We start from the raw sequence: 13,665 nt of genomic DNA, 5'->3' as shown, positions 1-13,665 counted from the left end.
CCGCAAAAGTAACCTTTAAAAAGGAAACTAGCGCTTGTTTACCATATTTCTGGATAAACAGTCCCTCTATATCAGCAATTTAATTTCTTCTTAAATTCTTGCTACATTACCACGTTGCCAATTCGGTTTCCGATACCGATTTTCCATTTTGCATCATCACTGCGGTGCGCGCTAAGCAATCTATGCGATTTTGTTCTCCAGTCTCCATAGGTGAAACAGTGCTTTTAAAAATCTTAAAATATGGTTCTAAGTGGCGAATGCATTTGAACTACTTCAGTTTAAGAGTTCTTCTTTCTTCGGAATCTTGAGTCTGAAGACATGTGATGTGATATTTAAAATTCCTTAGTATTGACAAGTCGAAACACTTGATGAGTTTATGAATTGTGTGAAATGAATCTAATTAGTTGGTTGATTGAGCAAGACAAGCCAACATTTGTAAGTAGATCAAGCAAAGTATGTTGCAAGTTGTAACCATTTGGTGAAACTCTCAAAGTTTGGAGTACAATTGAAGTGCAAGAAATGTCTCATATCACCTAATTGATCATGCAAAGCTAGATGTTGACTCAAGGTCAGACAGACACAAAACTAGCACCATAAATATATAACAAAAGGAGGGTTTAAAATAGTATTTACATCAAGAATATTTGACTAGAAGTGTGAGAAACAAAAAAGTATGAATATTATTCGATGATTTGATAATAGAAGCACTAGTGCTATTATATAGATTGATCATTATAATTGACACTAAATAAAAAAAGAGAAAAAAGTATGTTCTAATCATATTGTTATATTGTAAGAAAAATAGAATATTTTATCCTAAAATGGTATTGTTTACATCATTTTTCCTCAAGCTAATAAATAAATATCACCATTCTCAACATACAAGTGAGAACTCATAAATACTATGTAAACATAGTTTTGTATACACTAGTTCTGGCTAAGCAAAAAATTATATGTAATGCAAGTTTAATTCTTCCAAACACATGCTACAATTTGAATGACATCAGGAATAACACTAAAAAGGGAGTAGTTGAGTAAAAATGACTAAACTATCGTAGCACTGGCATATAAAACAGTTAAAAATTTGAGGTTTCTTTCTACAATGGCATGTTTCCAATCAAAATTTGATCAGACGGGAAAATTTGATAACCCGTTTCTAATTGGCAGCTCTATACAAATCTCTCTCCCTCTTTCTACATAGAACAATCATCAGATTTACTTAAACGAATATAACAAATATGCCCTACTAATACCTATTTCTAATCATATCTGGCTACGCTAACTATTCTTTCTATTATACAAAAAAGAGGGAAATTCTTTATCAGAAGTGGTATCTTGGTTAGTCAGCATTCAGTAGTTACCTCCTATCACCGCAGCATGTTGCACGTTTTAATTCCTGAAGTTTGTGCCACAAACATAGCATCTCCCTTGGACCTTGATAATGGGCAACCACATAACCATCCTTGCAACCCTCATTATAAACTCTGCCCTCATTTTCGTATCGAACTTCTAGACCTTCCTTCTTCATTTCTGCAATCCAGATTCCCATTGCAACATCTTCTAATTTAAACATCTGTAACAGTTTTAGAATTGCCAAGTGTTCATGTATGCCTCCAATGCTTTTTGCATAAAATCTTTATAGCCCGCTAGCGATGTGTTACATTTTGAACAAATAAAGGATTTTACATACCTTCAAATGATTCTCTCTGTATTTCTTGTAGACTGCCTTTGCTATGTCATGTGAGATCACATAGCCGGGACCATGTGCCCATGGAGGATAACTTTCTTCGCGCCATTCCTTTACAATAAGTTAATGTTACATTAGTTGAAAATAAGTAGAGAAGAAAATAATTAAAAAATGCGCATAAAAGTTTCATTCCAACAGTGTAGCAAATAAGCAATTCAGTCCAATCTCAGTAAATACTTTTTCATCTAGTTTCTAACAATGTAAACTGTTGGGAAGATTTCCATTTTCTGACAATAAGCATATGATAATTAATAAAAATGTATCTGCCCATGGGCCATGACTCAGGAATCAAGTTTCAATCCAACCACGGGAAATAACATTAATTATAATAGATTCATTCAAAATTTATTTACAAGCAGGCTCAATCAACAAATATTGCATATACCATTAACTTACAATCAGAAACTAATAATGTAAATGAAATGGAAGAAAGATTGTTCAAGTAAAAAAGGATATCCCTACCTCTGTACTGATGTACCATTTGCTATCAGGATTTCGATGAGGCTGGGAATCAGAATTGATGAGTCCGTATAGCAACCCATTAGCCACATTGATCCTCTGCAAAGAACCTAGCACTTCATCTACACGAACAAATGCATCATCATCTGTCTTCATGATAAACTTTGCTGAAACAACCTGTGTCTGTTCAAAAGATAATGCCAATGAGAAGGGAATTATTTTCCAAGTCAAAGAAAAGACAAGACATTACCCCAAAAATGCAGATTGCTAAAGACTTCCAGGTTATGAGGCTGTAGTAGTCAACAAACGGCATCAACTGTATGTCTCCATATGTTTGTGCTTCTCTCCATAATTCTTCATTAACTATTTGGCTTTTATGCTGCATCAAATCAAACACGAGATTTACTTCAGCAAAGTCCTTCGTTTAACACTATTAACAGAGAATTCTACATATCAAAATATCATGTCTGTATTGAAATTATTCCGGGTGAAAATGCTAAGATAGTGTATAGATAGTGAAAACAAAAATCTCAAATGGAAACAACTTTGTTAGCACATTTTATTTCTTATTAATGAAACAATTTATAAGTTTCAAGACCATTAATTCATAAAAATAAAAGAATTTATAGTATGATATGATAGATGATCTTTCCCCAATTCTACTTATTTAGTATCAAGTGAGAAGATCACAAGTAACACCCACCAAACCAACAAAGAAGCGCACAGCCGTTGTATTTGATCTAACTGCATTATACTGCATCCAGGTTCTTCTAACAGCCATCCGTCGCTTAAAATTGTTGGCTGTAGAGAAAACACCAATGAAGAGATCTAACGGGGCCTGTGCAGATAGAGGACTTGATTTCAATAGTTCCAGATCATCAATATGATCTGAATCCTCTGATGTAGGCAGACCACTAGCAAGAATGGATGCTAATTTTATGTCCCCTGAAATTTTTATCTCACTGACAAGCCATGGCTCCAAGGTCTGAATCATAACCAGAAAAATTGGTCAGCATATTTAAAGACATTTTATTCAATATTTAATATTACAAAAATTAAAAGCAATAGAGTAAGAAAGTACTTCGCGGAAAGCAAATGAAGTAATATGCTTTCCATCAACTGTCATCTGGATTCCCTCTGATCCCACTCTAATAGTTGCGACAAATGGGTAACCTTGCTTAAAAGGAAAGTATTTTCTCTTAATTGATTGCTCTTCAGCTGCTGAAATTTGTCTTGAAGTGTGGGAATGCATACCGCCTATGTAAAGTTGGCTAATATTCTTGCCTACAATCTTATTGCACTGTTCCAGCTCATCAACTGGCATAGAAAACAGCAATAAATAAATAAAGGAAGTTAAAAGAAGTAGTGTAAATGCACTTTATGGCATATACAACATCTGGATCAGCAAAAAGTTATTAGATTAAGTTTTAGCACTAAAAATTAATATAGAAGAGGAAAGACGAAAACGAATATTGATAGAAAAATCAATTGATTTTTAGGCAGAAAAGATTCAATTTTGTTGCAACTGTAAGTTAAGAGGCTAAAAAAACTAGGAAAAATGGCCTTTTGTTATAAAACAAATACTCTTTGGCAGTCATTGAACTCAAATATCTTAAAAATTGATTTTAGAATCACAAGAGGAACCTTGACATCAGTTATGATTTATTTCAGAATCGTAGAAGGAAACTTTGGCTTCAATTATGATGCACATGAATTCATATGGATTAATGAGAGAGTGATTTTCACCTTTCTTAACCTCTTCAGAACCAGGGGATGGACAGCGTTCCTCTTCACCCCAATCATGAGCTAATGTCCAAGTGTTTTGGACAATTACTGGATCTTCGGTGATTTTATCGCCATGAAGCCTAACATTGTAGTGCAAGATAACTGGAGGATCAGGCTCCCCAGGGATTGGTTCTCCAGTCAGGTCTATCCGAAAATTACCTAGAATACCATTCGGAGTGCCAATTACAGTAATGGAAGAACCTTGTGTCAGACCACAAGGTACTTGCAGTTTGTAACTACTATTACCAAGTTCAGAAGAATTCATTTTATTAAGAAAATGGGGACATTGTTTCTCTTTTGCTCTTGAACTATCATTTGCATGACCTTGCTTTTGCTCTTCAACTGAAGATACAAGACTATTCCATGCATTGGCAGCTTCCTTGATAGCTTCTGCTGCACTAGGTAAACCCTGAACATGACCAATTAAGTGCTTCAAGTGGTTCCATGTTTGCAGAGTTTGTTGTTCTTTTTTGGAAAAGCTGTTCTTAGCAAAGAGGCTAGATACTAAAATGTCTGCAGAAATAACTTGAGAAGTACCATCTGGGTTTTGAATAGCAGGCGGAATCACAGGATTTATCCATTCTAGAGGATTAGTACCATTTATAGAGACAGGTATGGTCAAATAACCTTCACTAATAGGATTTTTCATGACCCCGTAACGCAGGATCATAAGCATAAAAAGTGTAAACGCTGAGGCAATCAGAACTCCTCCATACAATTTCTTCATCTCGGTGATCCTATGAATGAAGCAATATCTCTACGACTTTATGGTACTTGATCATAAGAATGCCAGACCACAACCAAATTGATCATTGTCTTCCGGAATATTGTAAGAGTTCTTATTAGATATACGGAAGCATGTGCAGTGAAACCTTTGCCAGCTATGCAAGATTCGCTTATTTTTTCAAGTCTGTTGTCAATCTGAAACTAAGTTCAACTACCAGCCTTTAGAAGCATGTTTGTATACTGAGACATCCACCATGAAAATCATACCAAAAGCAAATCAAATGCAGCAAGCATGCCGAACCTGTATACAAAACAATAAGTTTACACAGTTATATCTTTATATATTGCAGCAGGTGGGGATAAAATAACTCAAACGTTGTGCTTTGTCTATATGATTAATCCAAACCAAAAGCAAGTTTTTGATCTTTTTTACCATAACGAAACTTACCATCTTAGGATACTATGAAAAGAATAGAATGGAAACACCACAAATCATTACTAGAACTAACTAGATTTAAAGAAAAGGTAAGATGTACGATTTTCTAGAGAACAGATCTTGTAATATGCAGTACATATGGTATTATTTGTAGCATGTTGAAGTGTCTCAAATTTTTTTACAAGTGGTTAAATTACATTACACATACCAAAGCATCTAGGAGCATATCTAGGAGTCTGTTATAATTTTGTTACAGGTTCTTACATTCTGTAACAGTCAGTTAATGGCCATAATTGATTTAACCTAATTCTACTATTTTAGTTTTCAGCAAAGCTTGTGTTCTGGGGGATCTTATAAATAGCATTGAGTATCTCTAAGTGGGTAATCTAAGTAAAATACAAGTGTGGTATATTCATGTAAACTCTCTATAGTGTTAAAAGAAAATAAGATTGAGATTATAGTTATGAAAAAAAGAGGATCCAAGACTGAACAACAATCATTCTTAGTGCTCATCTTCTTCCCTGCTCTTGTTGAAATTGGTTTCAGGCCATAATTAAATCCACTAACATATCATCTTTGATTTTGCTCAATTTTCAGTTTTGTATGCAATGCAATACTAGTTTCCTAAATTGATTTTAGACCATAATTAATTCCACTAACATATCAATAGTAAGCAAATTCAAAAATCACATCAAAAGATGTTGAATTATATTCACTGCCTTGAGGTAGTATGAAGCATAATTTCTTTCCAACATAAACTTAAAATTTATCATGGCCAGTGTTGAGGATGGCGGATGACTGTCCATGGCGGAGAGCCAAAATTCCACCATAACGGCCGCTTTGAGGCGCAGTTATAGCAGATTTTAATATAGGTCGATATTTACAATTGCGACGAGGCCAAAAACCACCATGTATATCTGTCATAGCGGCCATGGTGCCACAATTTGATAACACTGACCATGGCTTTAGCAATTTATTATTTGCTAGTATCATGCAGATATTATTTTCTAGAAATTTTCCTGTTGTTAGTCAATTCCGTTACCAGCATTATATTGAAGTTTAATGCAAGTGAAGCCACTTCAAAAAAAGTTTTCTAACAATAAATGTTGACAAGTCAATACCCTACCTAAGCAAACAACCACCATTTGGTCAACATAGCAATACGGTATTTCATATTTAGAAACATTAATTTTGTATATATGTTATACTAATAATTAAGAAATAAAAAAAAAAAGTGAAACTCAACATATATAAGAGAATAAAAATAAATTGACCAATGATTTGATGACACTTAAATCATTAAATTCAATCAAAATCTCAAATTATTATACATTAATTAGAATCACATAAACCCTACTCCAATCAAATCTTATCAATTTAAACTCAGATCTTAATATTTCCATCGCTTTACCTTTATATAAATTCAGCATTAAATCTACTAATATAATTAAATTTAGAAATGCATATATAAAAGAAAATATTTATTTAAATATATTTATGCATAAATATATATAATAAAAATATATTAAACGCGTTAATCTATGAGCTTCTTCCTAAACTATTCGATCTTCAAATTAAATGCCAAGCAAAAAAAGTATGAATCATTACCAAAACGGAATGAACAAAAACAAATCATAAACATGAGAACAAAATCATGAAAAATAACTAGCACTAAACTAAAACAGTTATAAAATTGCGGTTAATTTCAGTAAGATGCATCTGAAATCAAAGCAAGTAAAAGCGGAGTCAAATGGATCAAAAGAAGTGTAAAAAAATTACAAAGAAATTCGAAGAAATTAGAAAGAATCGAACAGAGAGAGTGTGAAAACGAAGTAGAATCGCAATGTAAAGCATTGAAAGAGAAAGCGAGTGAGAGAATCGTTTTACCTTGTGAGATTTTCTTGTAAAATGGCGGAAAATGCAGAGAGAGAGAGAGAGAGAGAGAGAGAGAGAGAGAGAGAGAGAGAATAGTATAATTATTTATGCTGGTGTTATTTCTTTGTTTTATAAAGTTTGAAGTTTCTTTCTGATTTTGTCTTTCTAAATTCTTCACTGTTCAAACTTAATACGTGTAGTACGAACTTTGAAATGATTGAAAGAGAAATAAAAATTAAAAAATACATTAAAAAAAGAGTCGGTATGGAAAAATAAAAACACCGAGACATTCGGACACCGTTTTCTCCGGTGTTATTAGATTTTTTTAGTTTAAAACGGGAGGGTAAATATGTAAATAAATATATGTAGAAGAAAATTATTCTTTCAAATGCTACATATCTCAAAAGAAAAATTATAAAATGGGTAAAATATGAAAAGAATATTATGAAAACTCAATTTTGCCTTACGTTTCAGAAGGTGTATTTTGGGAACGCATCATTTTTTTTTAAAATTTTACTTAATTTTAAAAATGCATTTACGAGAAAGAATCGTAAATATATTTTCGGACTTTATAATAAAAAAATAATTTTTGTTGTTTCAAATGTTGTCATATATTAAGACATATATTATATGCATGATGTGAATACAAAATGAATGCAATATTATATGCATGACATGAATACAAAATGAATGCAATACTATATGCATAACATGAATACAAAGACATGTATTTTTATATAGTAGTCAACATCACAAAATGTGTCGAAAGTCGATAAAGTTATCAATCAAAATATTATTCAAATATAATTCAACGTCGATAAACAAAATATTATCCAAACCAAAATACAATATAAGATATACAAATGTGAAGCCTAATGTGTATGGCAGACTCTGAGTTGGTCCGTGCCATTTCCGACGTTCATCCGTTGCCTCATGTACAGCAGAGCCTCCCGAGAGCCTCCGTCATAATGGCATCTAGAAAATCTCTAACCTTAGAACAATCAGGAAACAGTTCTCCATCAATACTTGTATGTTCCATTTCCATGATACGACGGCACCTATGCAACACATCATGAGCTTGGTCGGCCCTAGTCTGCTCCTCCTCTAGAATCTCCTGATAAGTTGGCCTAGGTGGGTTTTCTGGAGCATCTTGTACCAGATATGGATAAAAAACCAAATGATCTAACCGTCCACGTAGCTTCAGTCGTCTAGGCTAAGGTACTCCGAAACTCATGTGGCACCAGATGATTAACATAATCATTATACAAGGCATTCATATCCCTGCGTTTCGCCATGGGAGGAGCAGACACAACTGGATCTCAAAGAATGCACTGCATGTACTCGAACTAATGCATTACGCGCGCAGGCAAATGAGAAGTCGTCGTCTTATGCGACTCGCAAGTCAACCATCCCGAATATAACACAACGTCATCAAATGGAATCATCACACAATGGTCGATGTATGCCTGGAAGTGTGTGTTATCGAACACTAAGCGGTCAATATACACCTAGAACGACTTTGTCGTCTAATACCCTCAGAGTGGGTCGAATGGAGCGGCACGCGAATTTACTTCAGTATACGTAGGATCAAGTGACCAACCGGATATGTGAGGGAAGTGTTGTAGAATCCAGACCTGAAAAACCAAGAATCATTAATTACTAACGAAATTGAAATAATTTACAAAATGGCACACATACAATATAAGACCAAGAAATATTACCGTCAAGAATGTGATGTTGGCGGTCATCTACTTCGTCTTCCACTTACATCCTTCAGATAGCTTATGGTACAAGTATACCAAACAAGCGGCCCAACATTTCATGGATCTGCTCAAAGTCGTTAAAGTACTGCAGGTACATGACATCAATGTAAGTCGCACTCGTGTCCACAAAAATGGAAGTACCAACCAGATACAACAGGTATGTTGTAATAGCATGCGCTTTGTGTCGGGCTACTTACTCATGATTACCATCAGCCTGCTGTGCACGGAGTAGCTCTTCCGTGAATACCCTCTGTAAATAGCTAAATCTGACATGAGCACCACGGGTGCAGTCCATCTCCTCCATAGAATTCTATGAGGTAACTCCTAAGTACTATACCAACAAATTTAGTGTCTCCCGTTTGGCGCTAATTTCATGGTCTAAAAACCTCTCTCTTATCGGAAGATGTAGCAAATACGCAACATCGTCCAGTGTGATCGTCATCTCACCGTGTGGTAGATGGAATAATGATGTCTCGTGATGTTATCTCTTAACAAAAGCGTTAATCATACCATGATTAACAGTAGTATATCCACAGAGGGTCAAATATTTCAACCCTGAAAGCAGCAAGAGCTCTTGAAACCATGGCTCAGCAGGAGCTACCAGACGAGTGATCTTTCGTGCATGATTAATGATCTTTAACGGATCATGTTCCTGCATACATGGTTTAACAAAATTGATTCAACCAAACAAAACTTAATAATAAAGTAAACACTGCAAAAATTAATACTAAAATGCAATATTTACCTCTCAGTCCCAGATAGATCTAGTAACATGGTCCAAATATAGAGGTAGCAGTGATAAATCAGAAAGTCGTCCTCCAAAACCCTGAGGTTTCGCAGGTGCGGCTTCATCTGCATGTGACTCAGGTTTTGCCTGTCACTGAGACTAGGATGTAGGTTGTGGTTGGGATTGAGGCTGGGATGCAGGTTGTGGCTGGGACTGGGGCTAGGATGCATCAGGCACCGACTGTATGGCCACATGTGTCGGCAGGGAGTGTGATGTCTCTTCTGCCTCAAATACCATAGGTGAGGCAGTGCGTCTACGGGAATATGGAAGCATGGAGGGATGATCTGGAGAGTCTCCCGTAAATGCATTTGTGGAATATTTCTACGTGACATTGAAGGTTTAGGCTAAACTACGGTCTATAGTTGGGGTAGTTCCGGAAATACAACTATGGGTCCCTCCCGTAAACGCATTTCTGATTAGTTCCTAGTTAAGGATGCTTTCGAAAATACATTTTCGGTATTTAGGGGCATTTATGTATTTTCGCGTGGTGCACTAGAAAAATATTGGGTGTGTTAAGAAATCCTCAAAATTAAATGTGTGCGTGAGTTGGGTTGGACTTAATTTATTTGGCTTTTGGGTTAGATAAGATTTGTCGAACCCTTTATTTAATCCGTTCAAATTTTAGTGAATTGGGTTCATTGTTCAATCTACGATTTTATGATCATAATCGATTAAAATTGACCTGTTTATTATAGGTTGGGTTGGATTACGTTCACAGATTGTGTTTCAAATAAAAAACATTTTTTTAGAAATTTTTACAGTTTATAAAAAAATTGCAATACAATTTACATTATTTTCTAACACTCAAATTTAATGAAATATCATATAATATTTAATAAAATTTATCTATGTGACATAATATTTAATAGGGAAATGCTAACAAGTCATAGATAGGATCACCCTTTAAATCCTTAAAAAAAGTAAGTTTTTATTAAAAATATACGTATTTAATCCATTGAAAATTAAAATGATAAACTTTTCTATGAATATTTTCGTTATTTGAAATCCTTAAAGAGTATCACTAGGGCACCCCTATTTGATAATAATAAAAAATTTCACAAAACACGTTATTTTATAAAATACGTAAGTTAAAAATGATACAAAAAGAAAATAAGAAACAATATTTAATCTTAAAATTACGTAAACTCATTGATCTAGTAATAATATTGATATCGAATAAAAAATATAATTAGTAGAAATAAAAAATCTTTAATATCACATAAACGGATTTGACCAATGAATCAACGGATTTGACCAATGAATCAGCGGGTTGAGAAACTTAAATTCAATATTCGAAGCAAAACCATACAAATTATTGAGAATTTAGTTAGGTATATCCATAAATAAATAAATTCAAATAATTTATAAATTAGTTTAATTTGGATCAACAAATTCTCAGATCAACTCACATTCGTAAACATCCAAAGTAAAATTTCAATTTCTATATAAAATGTAATACTAATTTTTAGAATCCACTAGTGGTCCTCTATATTTGACTTTCTATAGCCTCTTATATTTTTATAGGGCGATAAATGTTGAACTATTTTGTCAAAATTGTACTTTACTTAAATTTTGTTTTTCTAATGTAAAACCAAACGTAAAATACATAATAACATTAAATTTTCACATTTACATAGCAATGCTCTAGAAAAGGGTAACCTTATAGTATATGCCTAAAAATAATAAATAATAGTCGGATATCGACAATCAAATAGAGAGGACCCCTACTAAGTTTGGACCCTTAAAATTAAAAACCATATTAAAAGCTTAATACAATATCTAAGTTTGGACGCTTAAAATTTATAGTTGATACCATATGTATTTAATTTTCTTAGTTTTTGACCTGGTCCATTTGCTTTTGGACTTTTCTTAACGTCCCAAACACAGCCGAACACATTTTGTTTTCTTTGGTGGAATCTAGAAACTTTACATTTTTCTTAATTCTTACGCGTTTAATTAATATATTCTCTAATTAATGAAGGGGCAGGCTAAGAGCCGGTTTGTTACGTTATTACCAAAGTAGCCTTATCTTTTTGCCAAAAGTTAATTTTTAATTCAAAATCTTTGTTTTTCTTATCAGGTGAAATGTAATTTTCTTCTTAAATTATTTATATTTAAAAAAAATAACTTGCAATCATCCAACGGTCAATCCCCGTTTATATTTCGAAGAAACACAACATCATTGAAAAATGGCAAACGTTAATTATAAGTTACTAACTAAATACAACGAATAGCCTTTCTATTAATAACATTATTGAATTTTTTTATATTGAGTTAGGCGACAGAAATTTGTTGGTAGCTTTCATTAATTAATTATGGTATATGTGTAGGTCGATGGTTTCATATGAAGCAAAGCATTCCATGTGTTATTGACATCTCACCAAAGAATAAGAATGACATTGTTGGTTGTATTGCAGGCTTGAAGCAATTGAAAAAAATTAGTTGTGTTTTTGGTTTGAAAAGATAAAATTGTTTTCAATTTTCATCAATCTGTGATTGTTTAAATGGTCCACATTGTATTTTGTCACTTGGTTGGTCTTGTGAGAAATGTACACTACTTTTTACGTAACACTAAAATGTAATTAGGATATTTATTTTGGGGTCATTTTCATTTGGCCTAAACAAAATATCAAACTCTTTTTATGGACTTATTAAGAGGTGAGAATAGACAAGACATATTATTGACACAAGTTACCATTTAGTTAACAACAAACTTAAGTTTTCCAGAATAATCTGGGAGACAACTATCCAATCATGTTCTTGAAAGTGGATATTACTTTTTTGATTTATAAGGTCCAAATCAAGATATTATTATAAATACCTCAATTCCGCGGTTAATAAAGACATTCAATTAAATCCAAAAAACACCAATATATAGATATTATCACCATTCTTGCGTGGATTTGCCCTAACACCACAACCACCATAAAATCTAAGACATTTCTACACAACTAGGAGTTGTCCTCTATTATGCTTTTAGCAGGCATAATTGGAGCCCACTCTGGGGCCTAGTAAGACTGACTTTGGTCATCCCCATAATGCTCAACTAGATTTCTGTCTACGCCTCCAACCCATCTATCCAGCATGGTGAATAGGAAGGTAGCAACTTCAGCCAATAGTGAGTCCAATGATGATGAAAATGTCATGAGAGAAATAAGCGTCGTCATAGATGACTTACGTCGCCATAATTAAACTCTAGAGGATAATGTCTTTCACATCTTACAACGCCAACATGAGACTGATCCTTTTGAGGAGACTGAAATTTAGACGCCCAATCTCTTTGATGAGAACTGGGGGCGCCGATGCTAGAAAACTTCAAGTCATTTTAGGTGCCCAAGTTTGAGGGGTGTAGCAACCCATACAAACATGTCGCCTGCTTCAACATGAGAATGGAAATTATTTGAGCTTCTGATTCTTTAGAAAGCAAACTTTTCTATGGCACTTCAGAGATGCAACCCTAAGGTGGTACATGAGCCTACCACGACTCTCAATCACCAACTACCAAGACCTGATGAAGAAATTAGTCCATCAGTTTGCTGCCATCAGGCAGAATCTTTGAGGGAATATCTCACCCACTTCAATGAGGCGACTATTAAGGTCGTCCATCCTAACCAGGAAAAGCTTTTAAGGTCTCTTAAGAATAACAATAAATTATTTAAGATAGAAATAACTAAAATTAGAAATTCAAGAGAAACTTGTAAGACTTGTGTCTCCTTAAAAAAGGATGTATTTGATTTGCATGAAACTCTAGGTAAGTTTATCCAAACGAAAGAAAAGCTTGACTTAATTCTATCAAGTCAAAGGCCTTTCTTAAATAAGAATGGGGTAGGATTCAAAAAGGATAGAAAACCTAGTAAAGTGGTAGATCATGAGAAAAAGAATTAGCCAGATTGTAAATGTACACACTGCAAAAGATCAGAACATTTTGAGCCTTTTTGTCTTGACAAATTGAAAAGATCTAAAAGCAAACAACCTTAGATCTTCTAGAAGAACTAATGCACCTCAACCCAAGAAAATATGGGCACCAAAGGTGAAATCTTAGTGTTTTGCAGGCATGATTTACACCTTAAATCCATAACCAATGAAG

The 13,665-nt window shown here is 33.9% G+C and overlaps 1 protein-coding gene across 1 annotated transcript; it reads right to left on the bottom strand.

The window, feature by feature from the left end:
• Positions 1-975: 975 nt before the first annotated feature.
• LOC131651655 (beta-1,3-galactosyltransferase GALT1-like) lies at positions 976-7,192 on the bottom strand. The gene is made up of 8 exons (XM_058921324.1): positions 7,041-7,192; positions 3,953-5,018; positions 3,288-3,523; positions 2,910-3,191; positions 2,457-2,585; positions 2,210-2,389; positions 1,691-1,798; positions 976-1,573 (listed from the first exon to the last, which is right to left on the bottom strand). The coding sequence occupies exons 2-8, from the start codon at positions 4,716-4,718 to the stop codon at positions 1,358-1,360; spliced, it is 1,917 nt and encodes a 638-aa protein (XP_058777307.1). The 5' UTR covers positions 4,719-5,018; positions 7,041-7,192; the 3' UTR covers positions 976-1,357.
• Positions 7,193-13,665: the final 6,473 nt, after the last annotated feature.

The sequence above is a fragment of the Vicia villosa genome, linkage group LG2, assembly GCF_029867415.1.
Source record: "Vicia villosa cultivar HV-30 ecotype Madison, WI linkage group LG2, Vvil1.0, whole genome shotgun sequence".
Classification (NCBI taxonomy): domain Eukaryota; kingdom Viridiplantae; phylum Streptophyta; class Magnoliopsida; order Fabales; family Fabaceae; genus Vicia; species Vicia villosa.
This window is presented reverse-complemented; position numbering and strand designations above follow the sequence as displayed.